General features: G+C 34.4%; 1 protein-coding gene across 3 annotated transcripts in view; it reads left to right on the top strand.

The window, feature by feature from the left end:
• RANBP17 (RAN binding protein 17) overlaps positions 1-20,133 on the top strand; it is a 425,055-nt gene that overhangs the window by 53,678 nt on the left and 351,244 nt on the right. For 2 of the 3 annotated variants that reach the window (XM_073010527.1, XM_008015284.3), the window contains exons 7-12: positions 387-552; positions 3,495-3,568; positions 5,547-5,666; positions 7,756-7,902; positions 8,479-8,651; positions 13,378-13,571. In XM_073010527.1, coding sequence (XP_072866628.1) covers positions 387-552; positions 3,495-3,568; positions 5,547-5,666; positions 7,756-7,902; positions 8,479-8,651; positions 13,378-13,571 — 874 coding nt within the window. Of the gene's footprint in view, positions 1-386; positions 553-759; positions 994-3,494; positions 3,569-5,546; positions 5,667-7,755; positions 7,903-8,478; positions 8,652-13,377; positions 13,572-20,133 lie in introns of those variants that run through there. The other variant, XM_008015285.3, reaches the window with a different exon arrangement.

The raw sequence follows: 20,133 nt of genomic DNA, 5'->3' as shown, positions 1-20,133 counted from the left end.
CACTTCTTTATTTATCAAGCAGAATCCCAAATTTCATATAATTTCCTCTATAAATATTTCACAATATATCTCTAAAAGGTATAATTGTTTTCGGTTTGTATGAGAATGGGCATTATTTTGGAAATAGGATTGTTCTCCAGAAGCTTTGTGAGTTTCCTCCAACATTCAGAGTTCTGATTGCCTTTATTAGCTGAATGTGATTGTTTTATGCATGAAGTTAACCCAGTTTTTCTTGAAGAAAGTAACATTACTTCCTCATATATGGAACAGTATAACTTTGTAAACTCTTTTACTAGTTTTCATTTGACATTGAAAAATTATTTTAATTCATGAAGTGTAAATTTATTGATGTATTTCACAGTGTTTTGATTTTATACTTTTTTCAGGTGTTGGCCAAACCTTTAAATCTTCAGGATCAATGTCAGCAAAATCTGGTAATGCAGGTCTTGAAACTGGTCCTTAACTGCCTTAACTTTGACTTCATTGGCAGTTCAGCAGATGAATCTGCAGATGATCTTTGCACAGTGCAGATTCCAACAACTTGGAGAACAAGTAAGAAAAAAGTTTGGTGTGAAGGGTCATCAACATAAAGGCACAGTATTAAGCAATATAGTTTCCCTGTGTATGGTTATCTTTTTGCTAGGAATTAAAAAAAGAGCTCAAATGAATTTGTAACCTGAAGTAGCTGCTGATGGCTAATATTTAAATGTTTTCTCTAATTTGTATTATAGTAACCTCCATATTTTGATTTTGGAAAAAAGAAAAACAAGGACTGCGCTAGAGCTAAATGGACAGGATTCCACTCTGTTTATGATCATTTTCAGGTGTCGGCTGCCAAACCTTTAAACCTTCAGGATCAATGTTAGCAAAATCTGGTAATGAAGGTCTTGAAACTGGTCCTTAACTGCCTTTACTTTGACTTCATTGGCAGTTCAATAGATGATTCTGCAAATGATCTTTGCACAGTGCAGATTTCAACAACTTGGAGATCAAGTAAGAAAAAAGTTTAATATGAAGAGTCGTCATGAGAAAGAAAAAAGTTTAGTATGAAGAGTTGTCAAGAGATGTCAACATTTTTTTCAGTGTTATAAAGAGAATGAATTAGATTAAGTGACCTAGAAGAGCAGAGTTACAACTTGCTTATAGAAAGGGATACCAAGAAAAAGGAAGCTAATTTGTTCTCCCATGTTCCAGAAAAATGGTGGCACCTAAGGTACCTCTGAACTCAGAATTGGGAAACGGGGCTGACGGGGTTTGATAAAAAGTCTATACTCAGAACAGTTAAATTCTCCAGGATCTTCTCTACCACCTGTGCAGCTAGGTGACTGCCTTTTCCTCCCTTTTCTCTACCTGTTCTACTTTACTTTCCAAGACCAGAGTTTTTTTTTTCTCAAGAAATAAAATTGGAGAGGCCTCATAATCATGGATATCAGATATAATAGAGGAACAGTATTAATTTTGTGAAAAACTTCTAATATGGAGATCAGAAACTACAACAACAAAAGGGGACTTTGTGTTCTGTATCTTGACTATGATGATGGAAACATGAACCAATACATGTAAAAAAAAATTTCACCGACTAAACACACAGATCTATACACACACAAGTAGATGTAAAACTGGGAAATCTGAATAAGATTGTGGATTGTATCAATGTGAGTTTCCTGGTTGAGATATTATACTGTAGCTTTGCAAGAAATTACCATTGTAGGAAAATGGGTAGGAGTTCACGGTGTCTTTCTGTATTATTTTTTGCAACTGCATATGAATCTACAGTTATCTCAAAAAGTTTAATTTTAAAATGGAGGGTAGTTAGTAGCAACAGAGACAAGGTGAAAAGTAGAAATAAACTTCAGAAAGATATGATGAATATGCCCAGAGAGATGATAAGATAATGCATCCCTGAAACAAGGACAGGATATTGTTTAGAGAATGTTCCAAATTTACAGGACAGTTGCCAAAATAAAACATCCAGTAGAAAAGTTGTAAGACAAAGTTAACACAATATAGAATGTAGAACAAAAAAGCAAGGAGATGTTTGATAGGAAAAACATAAGAAAACTAGAAGATGAAGTTAAGGAGGTGTGGTGGTTAGGAGTTCTAGAAAGAGAGGATGGAGAAAGAAGGAAATTTGCCAACAGACAGTAACCCAAAATGTTCTCAGCGCTGAAGCGTGTGCATTTTTTGAACGGAAAGATCCCACCAAGTTCCCAGCATAATGAATGAAAAAAGATATTCACTAAGTTTTATAATCATGACATTTTAGAATAGTAAGGATAAAGAAAAAATTCTAAAACTTACCAGAAAGAAAAGAGTAAGTCTAAGTCTCCTCCTACAAAGGATTGGGGTCAAGAAGGTATTAGACTTCTCAACAGCAGCACTGAAAGCTAGAAGACAACAGAGTAGTATCTTCAGGCTCCTGAGGGAAAATTGTTTCCAAACTAGACCAAACTTATCAAATCTAAGATAGAATAAAGACATTTTCAGCTATGCAAGTCCTTCCAAAATTTGTCCCTTATGTACTTGCTCTCAGGAAGCTACTTGATGTACAAACAAAGAAAGTGGAAGATAATGGAATTTGGGAAATGGGCACTTGAACACAAGATGACAGTGAAAGACATAAAAAGCCTACAGTTGTACAATAAAGTTAAGGAGCAACCAGTTCACGTTGAAGGCTCTGGGAAGTAGGGGTGGGTGAATGCAAATGATGGGTTATTTGATGCTATTGATGTTGTGGAACATGTCATGAAGAACATTGTGCCAATCCGTCAGAGCATTTGGAGAGAATTAGTGACACATACACAACTAAGCACAGAAAAGATGCTATGATTAAGTCCAGTGAGTATTAGAAATGTGATGTAATTACAGCTCAGCCGTTAATATTATGTACATAGTCATAATACATGTAAACACATGGAATTGATTTAATCACAAATTGTGATGATAGTGGATGGGTTTTTGAGAGGATTGATTGTGGAGAGAGTGGTAGAGATGTGGCATTAGTGATTAGACAGCTAAAGCGTTACAGTTGATGTCTAAAGTAAAACAATCAAATGAAGAAATGTCTAAAGTAAAACAATCAAATGAAGAAATAATATAGGCTATTATGAATGTAACTATAGCAAAAGAGTTGAAAAGCAGTTGGAATGGAACAGGGTACAGTTTTTTTTTATTATAAGCTTTTTAGTACTGTTTACTTTTTGATACTGTTTGAATTCTCAATGTTTATATTACTTTATTACAAATGAAAATAGAAGATTTTTCCAGTTCAAGTTGTAGTGCTACATAGAAATGAGGAAGAGCCTCACTAGTTAATTTCTCTCTGTATTATTTCAGCTTTCAAAGGAAAATAGCTAGGAATTAAAAATAGGCCTAACTGGAAGGAATGGCCACATGCAGAGGGCTTGGATTTCTCAGTTTGTGTGATATTGTCTTACTTTGTTAAGGTCTCTGAATTGAAAGTAAAGGTGTTAGAAAATATTTTTTTTCCCCAGTTTTCCTGGAACCAGAAACACTGGATCTTTTCTTCAATTTGTATCATTCACTTCCACCACTACTGTCTCAGTTAGTAAGTAAAAGTCATTCATTACTTCATTAAAAATACCTGTGATTTTTATCTAATTTAAATAAGGAGTGGTATATATTTACTTCAAAAATTCTGTCTATATATTCAATTGAATTTACATTTCACAATAAGTTCTTATATTTTCTGGGATGTATACTGCTTAAACTATTTGTCAGATTTTTGTTGTGTCAACATTACATAAATTTATTTCATGGGTGAGCCTAGAACCAGTAACTGTTAATTTAGCTCTTGCCCAGAGCCAGGACAACCTCCCAATCTCTAAATATATATTTTTTTCCTACTCAGTTCCCATAGGGCCTAAGTCCAGCAGCTGACCACCACACAAGAACTTTCCCTTCTACTACTCTTTAACTCTTCCTCAACCTTGCCTGGTCCATGTCTTAGGTTTGACAGAAGGCTACCCCCTTCAGATCTCTGAATAAGAAAGGAAGGGAATCTACTCACTTGAATTGTGTGCATCAAGCCAGTTATTTATTTGTTTTTTGAATCAGTGTAAATTCTGTTGCATGCTTAAAAAGTTCTTGATACTCCATAGTTACATAGAACTTTGAGACTCTGAGCTCCATCTTTGCGGAGCCTAAAGCAAATATGTCAAGGTTATTAAAAAATTGTAAGTTAAGTTTAATGTTTAAACTTGCAGAAGTAAAGCTGGGGAGTTCTTATATTGCCATTTTCTGAAAAAACATATTCCAGATTTAAAGTATATATCAGCAATATTTATGTTTAGGTATCTTGTTGCCTAAAAGGGAGGAAAGCATTCACAGAAATGTCCTTTAAAAAAAAAAAACATGTCTTCTCTTGAATCTGGAGTTTAAGGTAGTGCTTTTTAAACTGGGTTTCTTAGGGTACCTCATGTTTCCAGTTGGGGCCACAGCCTTCTGTCTTTCAGTCACAACAGTCTTGCTTTTAGTTGTTTAAAAATCATGGTTTCATGTAATTACGTTTTGGGATAAAACAAAAAAGGTACCAGTGCTTAAAAAATAAAGTAGAAAACAGCTGCTTTGAGAGATAGTAACGAACATTTACTGGACATGTCCTATTTATTGTGTGATACTTATCTCACTTAATCCTCAAAGTGGCCCTGAAAGATAAATAATAAAATCCCCACTATGTAGACCCAGAAAAACAGAAAACAGACCCAGATTGACTTAAGTGACTTCCCCCAGGGCAACAAAGAAGATACTGGCATTGAGATTCAAACACAGGTCTTTTTTGCCCCCAAGCCCCAGGTGTTTTTAATACACCAGTGGTTCCCGTGCTTGTACTTCTGAGTTTTCTAAGGAGTTTTTTGTTTTTGTTTTTAATTTGGGTTTTAGGTTCTAACGGTAGGGGCTGTGGCAAACTGGAGCACATCTAAAAACGGCATCATTTGATTTTTGTCTCTTTTCTTACCATAAAGTACCTACCTTTTCCAGCACCATTTTCAGACTGTTTTTTAAGATGCTAATGGATGGTGTAAAATATTCCTTGACCAACTAAATTTGGAATATGCTGGATTAAATTACAGGTTCCCCCACCCCCTCCCACTGGATACCACAGTACATAATGTGCACTGTTTTCCAAACATGCCTGTACCACAAAACCATGTTTTGTTTTTGGTAGAAAACCTGATTCATTAGAAAATGGAACTGGGCATCATAAGCAATTGAGAGCCTATTAAATGTATAGCATGTCCAGGCCTTGAACTGGCAGATTTTGTTAATGAAAGAACGTTGGAGGGAAATACATACAAATAGGAATTTTAATGATGGGGTAGAAGGATTGTGGGTGGTGGAAGTGGTTGATGATATTTAGCTTTTATTATTTTTATGTTCTATAATGCTTTTTATATTGCATTATAATGTATTATATTCTATAATGCATTAAGATTAAATTCATTTTAAATGTAAAGACTAGTATTCCTTACATGTGGCCACAGTTACTTTGAAAATTGAAATGAAATTTTTTTGGTATTTTTTAGGCACTTTCATGTTTAGTTCAGTTTGCTTCGACGAGAAGGTCCTTATTTAACAGTCCTGAACGTGCCAAGTACCTTGGTAATTTAATTAAGGGAGTAAAAAGGATACTTGAAAACCCTCAGGTATTTATGAAGTAATTTAATACTTAGCATATACAGATACAGTTTTTCAGCTAAAGGCACATAATAAACTCATCATGAATTTATTATGATTCTGGAAGAAAATATTTAGTATCATATTTATCTTCCTTAGAGCTCTTTTCTTTTTTTTTGAGATGAAGTCTTGCTCTGTTGCCCAGGCTGGAATGCAATGGCACGATCTTGGCCCACTACAACCTCTGCCTCCTGGATTCGAGCGATTCTCCTGCCTCAGCCTCTTGAGTAGCTGGGATTACAGGCATGCACCACCACCCCTGCTAATTGTTGTATTGTTATTAGAGATGGAGTTTCAACATGTTGGCCAGGCTGGTCTTGAACTCCTGACCTCTAGTGATCCACCTGCCTTGGCCTCCCATGGTGCTGGGATTACAGGCATGAGCCACCATGCTCAGCTCTTAGATCTCATTTGTAGTAGAGATGGGTAGTTTTTAAAAATGATTGTTTCCATGGCTGACTTCCGTGTTTCTCCTATTTTTTTCTTTTAGGCAAAGATGACTAGAGATTATGTATCTTACAATGCTTCTGTCTTTTACTATTCTATTACATTTCTTTGTTTGCACTTCTTAAACTACTGAAGTGATTAATTCAGTACGTCCACCTTCTGAACTAGAAGACATAATATAAATGTGAATGTTAATATGGGAGCAAGTGGCCTTAAATTATGAAATAATGTTTTCTTGCCCTCTTGTGGACAAGTAAGAGTTTGTAGATTTTATAATCTTTTCTGCATTAACTTTAGAGCTTCATTGCCAATATTCATTTCAGAGAATTGCAAAGCTGCTATTGAATGATTTTGGATGCTTAGATAAAATATTTTGTTTTACTTTTTATTTTGTTTTTGGTTTAAAATATCTGTAAAATACAGATTTTTAAAGATTAAATGATTTAAGGAGGTTTATCTAATTCTCTTGGTTATTAATTTTGGGGGGTGATATGTAATATCTTTGTTCAATAAGAATGTTCTACAAAAAGCAGTTGTTTTTGCATATCTCAGAAGTACTTTATGGGTTATGCATTTATTTTATCTTTTCAATGTTAGGATAGTTGTGAAATTTTCTGTTTAGCTGATAAAGAGGATTTTACCAATATAGTTTAAAGTTTTTAGTTTAACTATCATCAACCGATAGGTGGAAGATAATATGCTAATACCTGATAATTTATCTTAAATGATTTTCCAACATCCTTATGTTGATGTTTCATGGCTGTAAAAGTTGGTATGAATGTTAGGTTGTTTTAGAATCACAGACATGCTTTAAAGATCCATGATTACAACATTTTTTTGGTTATTTGTCCTTAATAATTAGATTCTATTTTCTGTATATTTCATGGAGCTTGTATGAATGAAATTGCTTAGAGACTTTCTGTTTTACAAAGATATGAATTCTGTTTCATGCCAGCTGCAGTGCATACTAAAACTCTTTTCAAGTAGCTTACAGACAACTGGGCAGGACCTTTTTTGTTCTTTTTTTTTAATCTGTCCTCCTCAACTTTAGTTATTTGTTCAGTGTTATTCCTAACATTGCAGTAATTTGTTTGAATGACGAGAGACGTGGAGAGACACGGAGTTGCTTGAGGGTACAGTGCCTGTAGATACTCAATAAATATTAGTTTAATTCAGAAAATTTCTGTTATTTGTGTGCTAGTATACACCATTTAAGTCTGGTGAGTATTGTTCTTTCCTAGAGTTTACTTTTAATCGTAAATATTTTCCAGGTCCTTTGTTGACTTCTGTTTAAACCACAGTACACACACACACACATACACGCTTTTGTGTACTATAATAGCTTCTCAAAAATTATAGTTTAGTCATTGTGATGCAGATCTTCTTCCAAGACCTCTACTTTGGATTCTTTATTATTAATCATTGATGACAAAACTAAACCTAGCAGAAATTCCTCTGTTTTTTTACATTATTAACTATCCAGTTGACACAGAGTATTTTAAGTAAGTACCCATGAGAATTGGGAGACTTAAGATGCTTTGGGGTTTTACTAATTTTATTGTCAGTAGGTTGGCTTGTTTTTAAGGCTTTTCTTTTTGTCTCATAATTTAGGGTTTGTCTGATCCAGGTAATTATCATGAATTTTGTCGATTTTTGGCTCGCTTAAAGACAAATTATCAGCTGGGAGAATTAGTTACGGTGAAAGAATATCCTGAAGTTATTAGATTGATTGCTAATTTTACCATTACTAGCCTACAGGTAGGTAAAAATATGTAATTATATTAAACTGTAGCCAGTTTTAAAAAACTTCCTGGTAAGGGTTGGTGGGGGTATTTTAGAAATATCTATGAATTTGATTACTTTGCTGGAAATGTTAATTGCAGAGTTTTAGGTAAAAAAGTTCATTGCAATGTATATAATAAAAATTGAGAAGCTACTTAAATATCTAATAATTGAAGAATGGCTTGAGAAACTATAATAAAACTATGTGAAGAAATAAAATTTTTGCAGATTATACTATGAAAAGTTTTTTTTTTATAAGTTTAAGGGAGAGGTTATGAAACTATATTTTTCACATGATATCAACTCTGAAAAATATTCATGGAATGATTAGAGGGAAGTAGAGTCATATTTTAATGTTACTCCGGGTGGTAAAATAATAGAGTTGTTGGTTTCTTTATACTGTTTTGCATTTACAAATTTGCTATATTAAGTGTTCATTAGTTATTTGATAAGAATAAAATTTTAAAAATGTATGTTTAGTAACTTTGTTCTGTAATTCTTGTTATAGGAAGATGTAATATTTTAAATAACTTCTGCTTTATTTTTTTGTAGCATTGGGAATTTGCTCCTAACAGTGTTCATTATTTATTAACTCTGTGGCAAAGGATGGTAGCATCTGTTCCTTTTGTGAAATCAACTGAACCCCATCTATTAGACACTTATGCACCAGAAATCACGAAGGCCTTTATCACTTCTCGGTTGGAATCTGTTGCCATAGTTGTGAGGTACTCAAAAACTAAATGTTTTTGTTGTATTTCCTTTTGATACTTGGAATTTTTTAAGATAAAGGTATAAATTTAAAATTCACCCTTTTTAGTGTACAGTTGTATGATTTCTGACAAGTGCACACAGTTGTGTATAACTACCATCACAATCAAGATATAGAATAGTTCCATCAACCCAGAAAGTTCTTTTGGCTCCCTTTTCAGTCAGCCCCTCTCCTCACCCTCATCTCTGGCAGTTACTGATCTGTTTTGTGTCCCTGTGATTTTTTTTTTTTTTTTTTTTTTTGCCTTTTCCAGAATGTTTTATAAATGAAATTATACAGTATGCAGCTTTTTAGTCTGATTTTTTTCCACTTAGCATAATGCATTTGAGATTCCTCTGTGTTGTGTTAGTGCTTTCCTTTCATTGCTGAGCAGTATTCCATTTTGTGGATATATCAGTTTGTTTACCAATTCACCTGTTGCTGGATATTTGAGTTGTTTATGTTTTTGGCAGTTGTAAATAAAACTGTGTAAATACTCCTGCACAGATTTTGTACGAACATGTTTTTGTTTCTCCTGGGTAAATACCTAGGTGTGGGATTCCTGGGATGCATGTTAAGGATGTATTTTACTTCATAAGAAGCTGCCAAACTATTTTCCAAAGTGGCTGTACTATTTTGCATTCCTGCTCTCAATGTATGAAAGACTCAGTTGTTCTGTGTTCTCACTAGCAGTTGATATTGTTAGTTTGAAAAAATTTTACTTATTCTGATGGGTGTGTAGTGATACCTTATTGTGGTTTTCCCTTAATGACTAATGATATTGAGCATATTTTCATGCACTTATTTACCATCTGTATGTATTCATTGGTAATGTGCTAGTCAAACCCTTTTCCCATTTTTTAATTAGGTTGCATATTTTCTTATATTAAGATTTGAGCACTCTGTATATTTTCTTCACAAGTCTTTGTTACGTGTTTGCAAATATTTTCTCTGTTGTTTACCTTTTCATTTTCTTTTTTTTCTTATTATTATACTTTTAAGTTCTAGGGTACATGTGCACAATGTCTTGCCACACTGTCTTCCACAATGGTTGAAGTAATTTACACTTCCACCAGCAGTGTAAAAGTGATCCTATTTCTCCACATCCTCTCCAGCATCTGTTGTTTCCTGACTTTTTAAGGATCACCATTCTAACTGGCATGAGATGTTATCTCATTGTGGTTTTGGTTTGCATTTCTCTGATGACCAGTGATGATGAGCCTTTTTTCATATGTCTGTTGGCTGCATAAATGTCTTCTTTTGAGAAATGTCTGTTCATATCCTTTGCCCACTTTTTGATGGGGTGGTTTGTTTTTTTCTTGTAAATTTGTTTGAGTTCTTTGTAGATTCTGGATATTAGCCCTTTGTCAGATGGGTAGATTGCAAAGATTTTCTCCCATTCTGTAGGTTGCCCGTTCACTCTGATGATAGTTTCTTTTGCTGTGCCAAAGCTCTTTAGTTTAATTAGATCCCATTTGTCTATTTTGGCTTTTGTTGCCATTACTTTTGGTATTTTAATCATGAAGTCTTTGCCCATGCCTATGTCCTGAGTGGTATTTCCTAGGTTTTCTTCTAGGGTTTTTATTGTTTTAGGTCTTACATTTAAGTCTTTAATGCATCTTGAGTTAATTTTTGTATAAGGTCTAAGGAGGGATCCAGTTTTAGCTTTCTATGTATGACTAGCCAGTTTTCCCAGCACCATTTATTAAATAGGGAATCCTTTCCTCATTGCTTGTTTTTGTCAGGTTTGTCAAAGATCAGGTGGTTGTAGATGTATGGTGTTATTTCTGAGGCCTCTGTTCTGTTCCATTGGTCTATATCTCTGTTTTGGTACCAGTACCATGCTGTTTTGGTTACTGTAGCCTTGTAGTATAGTTTGAAGTCAGGTAGCATGATGCCTCCAGCTTTGTTCTTTTTGCTTAAGATTGTCTTGGCTATGTGGGCTCTTTTTTGGTTCCGTATGAACTTTAAAGTAGTTTTTTCCAATTTTGTGAAGAAAGTCAATGGTAGCTTGATGGGGATAGCATTGGATCTATACATTACCTTGGGTGGTATGGCCATTTTCACAATATTGATTCTTCCTATTCATGAGCATGGAATGTTTTATCAAGGTTCATAGCTTCCTTGCATTGGTTTAGAACATGCTCCTTTAGCTCGAGAAGTTGGTTATTACTGACCTTCTGAAACCTACTTCTGTCAACATGTCAAACTCAGTCTCCGTCCACTTTTGTTCCCTTGCTTGTGAGGAGCTGCGATCCTTTGGAGGAGAAGCAGCACTCTGTTTTTTGGAATTTTCAGCTTTTCTGCTCTGGTTTCGCCCCATCTTTGTGGTTTTATCTACCTTTGGTCTTTGATGTTAGTGACCTACAGATGGGGTTTCTGTATGGATGTCCTTTTTGTTGATGTTGATGCTATTCCTCTCTGTTTGTTAGTTTTCCTTCTAACAGACCCCTCAGCTGCAGGTCTGTTGGAGTTTGCTGGAGTTCCACTCCAGACCCTGTTTGCCTGGGCATCACCAGTGGAGGCTGCAGAACAGCAAATATTGCTGCCTGATCCTTCCTCTGGAAGCTTTGTCCTAGAGGGTCACCTGCCTGTTTGAGGTGTCTGTCGGCCCCTACTGGGAGGTGTTTCCCAGTCAGGCTACACGGGAGTCAGGGACCCGCTTAAGGAGGCAGTGTGTTCCTTCTCAAAGCTCGAACGCTGTGCTGAGAGAATCACTGCTCTCTTCAGAGCTGTCAGACAGAGACGTTAAAGTCTGCAGAAGCTCTCTGCTGCCTTTTGTTCTGCAATGCCCTGCCCCAGAGGTGAAATCTATAGAGGCAGTAAGCCTTGCTGAGTTGCAGTGGGCTTCGCCCAGTCCTTGCTTTGTTTACACTTGTGAGCTACTCAAGCCTCAGCAATGGCGAATGCCCCTCCCCCCATCAAGCTGCAGTGTCGCAATTCGATCTCAGACTGTCGCACTAGCAGTGAGCAAGGCTTCATGCACGTGGGACCCGCCTAGCCAGGCATGGGAGGATATCCCCTGGTCTGCGGATTGCTAAGACCATGAGAAAAGCACAGCATTTGGTCAGAAGTGTACTGTTTCTGCAGATACAGTCTGTCACAGCTTCCCTTTGCTGGGAAAGGGAAATCCCCCTACCCCTTGCGCTTCCTGGGTGAGGCGACGCCCTGCCCTGCTTCAGCTTGCCCTCCGTGGGCTGCGCCCACTGTCCAGCCAGTCCCAGTGAGATGAACCAGGTACCTCAGTTGGAAATGCAGAAATCACCCATCTTCTGCATCAGTCTCGCTGGGAGCTGCAGACCGGAGCTGTTCCTATTTGGCCATCTTGGAAGCCCTCTCCCTTTTCATTTTCTTAACAGGGTCTTTAGAAGAGCAGAATTTTTAAGTTTTGACGAAGTCCAGTGCTTTATTTTTTCTTTTAAGTGTTATGTTTTAGTTGTTATACCTATGGAAACTAACCCAGTGTCACAGAGATTTTCTTTTATTTTCTCTTAGAATTTACATTTTAGTCTGTGATCTCTTTTAGGCTAATTTTTGTGTATTAGCTGATATAAGGCTAGTTCTTTCCTCTTTTTTTTTTTTTTTTTTTTTTTGGCATATAGCTGACCAGTTATTTCAACATCGTTTGTGTAACAAACTATCCTTTCTTCATTGAATTGTTTTTATGCTTTTGTCAGAAATTAATATACCACATACATGTAGTTCTATTTCTGGACTCTGTCTTCATTAATCTATGTGTCTGTTTTTTCACCGGTACCCTGTCTTGATTAGATTTATAATAAGCTTTGAAACAAGATAGTATGAGTTCTGTAAGTGGCTTTTCTCTTTCAAAATTGTTTTCGCAATTCTCCTTTCTTTGCTTTTTCGTATATATGTTTGAATCAGTTTCTCAGTTTCTACAAAGAAGTTCTTCTGGGATTTTGACTGGGATTGCATTGAAACTATAGATTAACTTGGGGAAAGAATTGACATCTCAACAATGTTGAGTCTCTTAGTCTCTGAGCGTGTCTATCTTTTATTTAGCTCTTCTCTGATTTCTTTCATCAAACGTTTTATGGTTTGTAGCCTAAAGATCTTGCATACGTTTAGGTAGATTTAATTGATAGTTTATGTTTACTATTGCCTACCGTTTTTTAAATTTCAATTTCTGGTTGTTCACTGCCAATATATACTAATACCCATCATTTTGTACGTTGACCTTGCATGCTATGACCTTAGTAAACTTACTTATTAGTTTGAATAGCATTTTTGTGTTTCTAAAAATATTTTCTATTTACATAATCATGCCATCTTGAGATATAGACAGTTTTATTTTTTACCTACTAATACATTTCATTTTTTATTTCTTTTTTGTTTTTTTTAGAGACAGAGTCTCGCTCTGTCACCCCAGCTGGAGTGCGGTGGCGTGATCTTAGCTTACTGCAACCTCCGCCTCCCAAGTTCAAGCAGTTCTCATGCCTCAGCCTGCTGCGTAGCTGGGATTACAGGTGTGTGCCACCATGCCCAGCTAATTTTTGTATTTTTAGAGTCAGGATTTCACTATGTTGGCCTGGCTGTTCTCAAACTCCTGGCCCCAGGTGATCCTCCTGCCTCTGTCTTTTATTCCTTTATTATAGAATTTTTATTTAATGTAAAGTTTACTTGTGGTGAATAAAAGTCCTTCACATTCTAATGCTGTCTGCAAACTTACTCTGTGTTTGCAGAGATCACTTAGATGATCCACTGGATGATACTGCCACTGTGTTTCAGCAGTTGGAGCAGTTGTGCACTGTCAGCAGATGTGAATATGAAAAGACATGTGCTCTTCTTGTGCAGTTATTTGACCAAAATGCACAGAATTACCAAAAACTTCTGCATCCATCTTCTGGTGTGACTGTGGACATCAGCATTCAGGAAGGTCAGTAAACTTAGTATGATTACTGAGTATTATGTTGAATATTAAGTAACATCAATAATCACTTTAATAGTTTTACTGCAAATTATTTTTATGTATTTTCCTCAATTCCTGGTCCCCTAATAAACCGTTCATTTTATTAAACTCCTGTGTATATTGGTAATTTGTTGGTTGATTTTTTTTCTTTCAGTTTTCCTCTATAAAATTCATAGGATATACGTCTCTCTGGAATCAATATCAAGAAAAATTGATAATGGCCCTTGAGCAGATAGTTTATGAACATAACTATCGTAACTGGTTGTGTTTTCTTCTTTGCGGTACTTGATTGCAAACTCAGAACCCAATTTCAGCCAAAAAAAGTATATAATATATCATTATGATTTTGCTTTTATGTATTAGCCTTCATTATGGCTTTACTATTAATTTTATTCTTCAATTTCTTCTTTATTTTGTTTTTAATCCTTTATTGTTGGAGGAGGTATTTATTTCTGTATATCCTTTTAGGTCATTTTAAGAACATAAGGAGTAAAAATAAATACGTTTTTCTGATTTTCTTGATAAGATGCACTATGGGAATGGAAATTTCTAGGAGAAATTTCTGAAGTTGTTTTTCGTATTTGTATATCTTGTATTGGAAAGTGAGTTTAGTAAGGAATAATAATCATATTTACTTCCAGTGATTTCCCATTTTAACTTTAAAAAAATTTTTTAGAAGATTATCCTTTACATTTGAATAATGTTTTTTAAAAATGCCTTTTGTTTATTATCTGTCCATCTTGCATTAAGTCACACAGTACTGCTGAGGGGCTAGTGTGAGATAATCTTCTCTACTTCAGTGTGCTTTTTCTTTTATTGGGATCTTATTTGTAAATTAAATGGGGAGAACTAACACTTTTGCAGCGTTTAGTCTCTTCATTATTGACTTATTCTTCTAGAAGAGTTTTGAAAGTTATTAAATATCAAATTCATATTAAAGGATATTTGTATATATTGAGACATACAGAATAGCAATAACTACAGATACCATTACCTCGCTTAAAGATTAGATCATTGGGCCGGGCGCGGTGGCTCAAGCCTGTAATCCCAGCACTTTGGGAGGCCGAGACGGGCGGATCACGAGGTCAGGAGATGGAGACCATCCTGGCTAACACAGTGAAACCCCGTCTCTACTAAAAAAATACAAAAAACTAGCCGGGTGAGGTGGCGGGCGCCTGTGGTCCCAGCTACTTGGGAGGCTGAGGCAGGAGAATGGCGTGAACCCGGGAGGCGGAGCTTGCAGTGAGCGGAGATCCGGCCACTGCACTCCAGCCTGGGCAACAGAGTGAGACTCCATCTCAACAACAACAACAACAAAGGTTAGATCATTGCCAATACCTTTGCAGCATTTTTTGTTCCTCTTTCCAAATCTGTCCTCTTTCCTATCAGCAGAAAATACTTAACAATCTTGAATTTTTTGTTTATCAATTTATGCCTTTACTTCAGTTTTACCACATGTATGCATTCTGAAAATAATACGTGATACTGCATATTTCTCAACTTTATACAAATGGAATCATACTATATTTTTTCTTTGACAACTTTATTCTTATCATTTCTCAGTATTTTATTTATGACAGCTCATATTGATGCATATAGCTATAGTTGCTTCATTTTCAGTGCCATGCACTGTTACGTTGTTTGAATGTACCTCAGTTTATTTGTGCATTCTCTTGTTAATAGGTATTTGTTTTCTGGTTTTTGCTAATAAAATCAGTGCTCCTATAACAATTGTTGTGTATATCCATTATATATTCAGCTTTAGTAGGTACTGTTAAACTGTTTTACAAAGTGATTGAACTACTTGACATCCTACCAATAGTGTTTAGGTGTTCCCATCAATCTCTCTCAGGAAGTGGCAAACTTTTTCTTAAAGTGCCAAATTGTAAATGCTTTAGGTCTCTGTCACAACTACTCAAGTCTGCCTTTGTAGCTAGGAAGCAGCCATAGACCATACTCGTGTCTGTGTTTCAGTAAAGTTTTATTTACAAAAACAGGAGCCTGTCTTATAGACTGCAGTTTGCTGACCTGGACCTAGATTCTTGCCAGCAGCTCATATTATTATACCTACATTTTTAATGATCTAGTTGAGAATAATATACCTCATGGGTTTACTTTTCACTCTGCTGATTATTAAGTTCAGTATTGTTTCATGTTTATTGATTGTTGTGTCATCATCAGTGAAGTGTATGTCCATCTCTTTTGTTCATTTCCACCTCACCACTGGATTGCTTTCTTTCACTGATTTTTAGGAGTTTTTTATGTATTTTGACATTAATCATTTAGGTTTTTGAATTGTAAATATCACTCCCAAGTTTGTGACTGTCTGCTGCATATCATTTTAGTGTGATATTTTTATTTTCGTATCAAACTTGATTTTGATTAATTCACAAAATGTTTTTTGAAAAGGTAATGTATTTCATTGTGCAAAAATTAAAAAAAAATAAAATGTGTTCTGTTCCAGTACTCTGTCCTCCCTTTCTTCACTCTGGCAAGTAGTTATTCTTATAGTTTTGCATGTCTTTCCAAAGTTTGTATGTGCATATGCAAACAGTTATGAATATGTAAATTCTTACCTCTCTTATTTGCATAGAATACAGCATACCATACTCACTGCTCTACTTCTTGCTTTTTTCATTTAAAGTGTTTAATGAATATTTTCTAATATAGAGAGAACTCTTATTTTTTATAGATACATACATAATATTTTACATTTTGAATATATCATAATTTATTTAACCATTCCATCCACTGTTGACAATGATTTGAGTGATTTACAATCTTTTCCTATTAAAAGTATTCCTATACAGATAAACCTTGTACATGTCATTTCATGTATATATGAATTTATAAATTTCTCCTAGTGGAATTGCTGTTGGGTAGAAGTTTAATGTATTTGTAATTTTGCGAATGTTGTCCGGTTGTTTTCTGTAAGGAGTATACCATTTACTTGTCCACTAGAAATGTATGAGATGATTTCCATGTATCCTTCATAGGACAATTTTTTTTATTACACTTTAAGTTCTGGGATACATGTGCAGAATGTGCAGGTTTGTTACATAGGTATACATGTGCCATGGTGGTTTGCTGCACCCATCAACCTGTCATCTACATTAGGTATTTCTTTGAATTCTTGGCAGTCCTGTGTGTGACAAATGGTTTCGCAGTATAATTTAACTTATGCATTTCTCTTGTCAGTGAGGTTGTGCATTGTTTAAATTTAGATAAGAGCCATTTGATCTTGTTTTTTGGTCAATGAACAGTTCATTTCCTTTGCCATTTTTCTATTGGGTTGTTGGTCCTTTTTTTCTCCTTGATTTCTAAGAGCTTTTTACAGTTTGAAAGTGAGCCCCTTGTCTATGATCAGAGTTGCAAATATCTTTTTTCCCTTTTTGCTTAGCATATGTTTTAGAGATTCAAATATGTTGTGCATATTTTGTTTCTTTTTGTTGTTACATAGTATTCCATAGTATGGCCTTACCATTATCAATTCACCAGCTGATGGACTTTGAATTACACTTCCAGTTTTTGGCTTTTGCAAATAATGATATTATTAACATTTTTAAACAAGTTTTTGTAGAAGAAATTTTCATTTCTTTTGGATAGGTACCTAAGATGAGTGCTAGGTCATATGGTAAATGCATGTTTAATGTTGTAAGATACTACTAAACAGTTTTATGAAGTGGATGTATCATTTTTCATTCCCATTAACACTGTATGAGAGTTTCACTTACTCTGCATCCTTGCCATCGTTTGCTCTCTGTTTTCTTTAGGCACTCTACTTGGTGTCTAGTGTTGTCTCGTTGTGGTTATAATTTGCATTTCCCTAATGATGTTAAACATCTTTTCTATTCTTTTTTGCCACCCGTATTTCTTATTTTGTGAGAAGTCTGTTGCCCATTTTTAAATTGAATTGTTGGCTCTTTTGTATGTGTTATGGAATTGTAAGAGTGCTTTATATGCTCTATATTCTGTATACAATCTCTTTTTCACATATATATTTTACAAATATTTTCTCCCAGTCTATGGTTTATCTTCTTAACTGTTTTTCAAAGGTGAAAAGTTTTTAATTTTGATGGTCTACTTTTTCACTTTTTTCTTTATGGCTTGAGGTTTTTGTGTTCATGAAATCTTTACTAACCTAATGCTATGAAGACTTCTATGATTTCTATAAGTTTAATAGTTTCAGCTATTATGTTGAGGCCTGTGATCCGTTTGGTGTTCATTTTTGTGAATGTTGTGAGTTAAGGGTCAAGGCTTACAGTTATCCAGTTGTTCTAACACCATTTGTAGAAAAGACTGTCTTTCTCCCCCATTGAATTACCATGACACCTTGGTCAAAAATCAATTGACCATAAAGTGCTAGGGTCTATTATTGGAGTTTTTGTTCTGTACCACTGATCTATATATGTTTATCCTTATGCTAATACTATATTGGCTTGATTACTGTAGCTTTAATAATTCTTGAAATCAGGTAATATAAATTCTTTAACTTTTTTTTTCAAAACAGTTTTGGCTATTCTAGGTCTTTTCCTTTACTAATTAATTTTAGCATCAGCTTCTCAGTTTCTTCAAAGTAGGTGCTAGAATTTTGGTAGGGTTTACCTCAATCTATACATCAGTTTGGGCCAGCTTAACAACATTGAGACTTGCAGTTCATAAACATTTGGTTTTCTTTGAACTGTTTTATTGTTTTCAGTGTACAATTATTGAAATTGTTCACTGAGTTTATTCCTGTATATTTTGATGCTATTGTAAATTTCCTGATTATGCTCTGCTACTCTGTTAAACCAAAATTGAATTTTGTCTTTGTGCCTTATAACTTTGCTAAATTTATTAGTTCTAATAACAATTTCATAGATTCTTAGGATTGTCTATGTGATCATGTTGTCTGCAAGTAAAGATAGTTTTATGTCGTCTTTCCAGTCTCGATGCCTTTTATTTATTTTTCTTGCCTTATTCTACTGGTAGGACTTTCAGTACAGTGTTGAATAAAAGTGTTAAGACAGGAACAGTCTTGCCTTGTTCCTGTTTGTACATAGAAAGCGTTGAGCATTTTACCGTTGAGTATGTTATCTGTATGTTATTTTAAGACATTCGTAAGTTTGAGGAAGTTCTCTTCAATTCCTTAGAGTGTTTATGATAGCGTATTATTTTGGGGTTTTAAAATAGACCTTTTATGCATCTATTCAAATGACTTTTTTCCTTTATTTTACGAATGTAGTGAATTACATTAATTGATTTTTCGATGTGAAAGCAGCTTTGCATTCTCTGGATAAATCCTACTTGGTCATAATATAATGTTTCTTTAGAAATTGTTAAATTCAATTTGCAACACTTTTGTTATTTTGTATCAGTGTTTACGAAGGATATTGGTTTGTAGTTTTCTTGTGGTGATTTTGCCTGGTTTGGGTAACATGGTAATACTGGCTTCATAAAATGAGTCAGGTACTGTTCCCTCTTCCTCCTGTATCTTCTGAAAGAATTTGTGTAGTAATGCTATTATTTCTTCTTTAAGAGTGATGGAATTCATCTGTAAAGCCAGTGGGCCAAGAGGGTTTATAATTGTGAATTCATTTTCTTTAATCAGCATAGAAATATTCAAATTTTCTGTTTCCCTTGGAGTCAGATTTAGTCATTTGTGTCTTTCAAGGAATTTACTCAATCTTTCTATGTATTGGAATAAAATTATTCTTAATATTCCATTGTTATTAATATCTCCAGAAATTGAAGTTGAGATTGATAATTTTGTCATTTTTTTTTTTTTTGACTCTGAGTGATCCAACTAGATTTTCATCACTTTTGTTGATATTTTTAGAGAGCCATTTTTAGTTTCATTGATCATCTTTATTCTTTCTTCATTTTCTATTTCATTGATTTTTTTCAGCTTTATTATTATTATTTTTTTGCCTTATACTTGCTTTGGATGTTATTTAATATTCCTTTTCTCATCTGGGTGTAGACTCCAGATCTTTGAGTTTTAGATTTTTGGTCTTTTCTAATACAAACATTTAAAGCTATAAATTTTTCTTTAAATATTAGTTTAATTGGATCCCACAAGTTTTGTGGTTTTATTTTTATTTTCATTTAAAGATAATTTCTAATTTAATTGTTATTTCTTTGTTCTTTGTGAATTTTTGGATTGTTTAGAAGTGTGCTTTTAAGTTGCAAATATTTGGTGTTTTCCTAGTTATCGTTACTGATTTTTAAATTTTACCTTGGTCAAATGTCATTTTGTGTGATTTCAGTCTTTCTATATTTATTAAGACTTGTCATATGACCCAGAATATGGTCTGTCCTGGCAAACATAGCATATACACTTGAAAAGAATATGTATTTTGTTATTGTTGAGTGTAATATTATGTAAGTATAAATTAAGGTAATAATGTTAATATATTCTTTGTCTTTATTGATTTTTTTTTTTGTCTATTTCTTTTGTTTGCAGAGAGAGGGGTGTTAAAATATCCAAATATGATTGTGGAATTATTTATATTCTAATTCCTTAAATTTTTGCATCACATAAACATTT

Source organism: Chlorocebus sabaeus, chromosome 23, assembly GCF_047675955.1.
Source record: "Chlorocebus sabaeus isolate Y175 chromosome 23, mChlSab1.0.hap1, whole genome shotgun sequence".
NCBI lineage: Eukaryota > Metazoa > Chordata > Mammalia > Primates > Cercopithecidae > Chlorocebus > Chlorocebus sabaeus.
The sequence above is the reverse complement of the archived record's forward strand: the minus strand, read 5'-3'. Positions and strand labels throughout refer to the sequence as shown.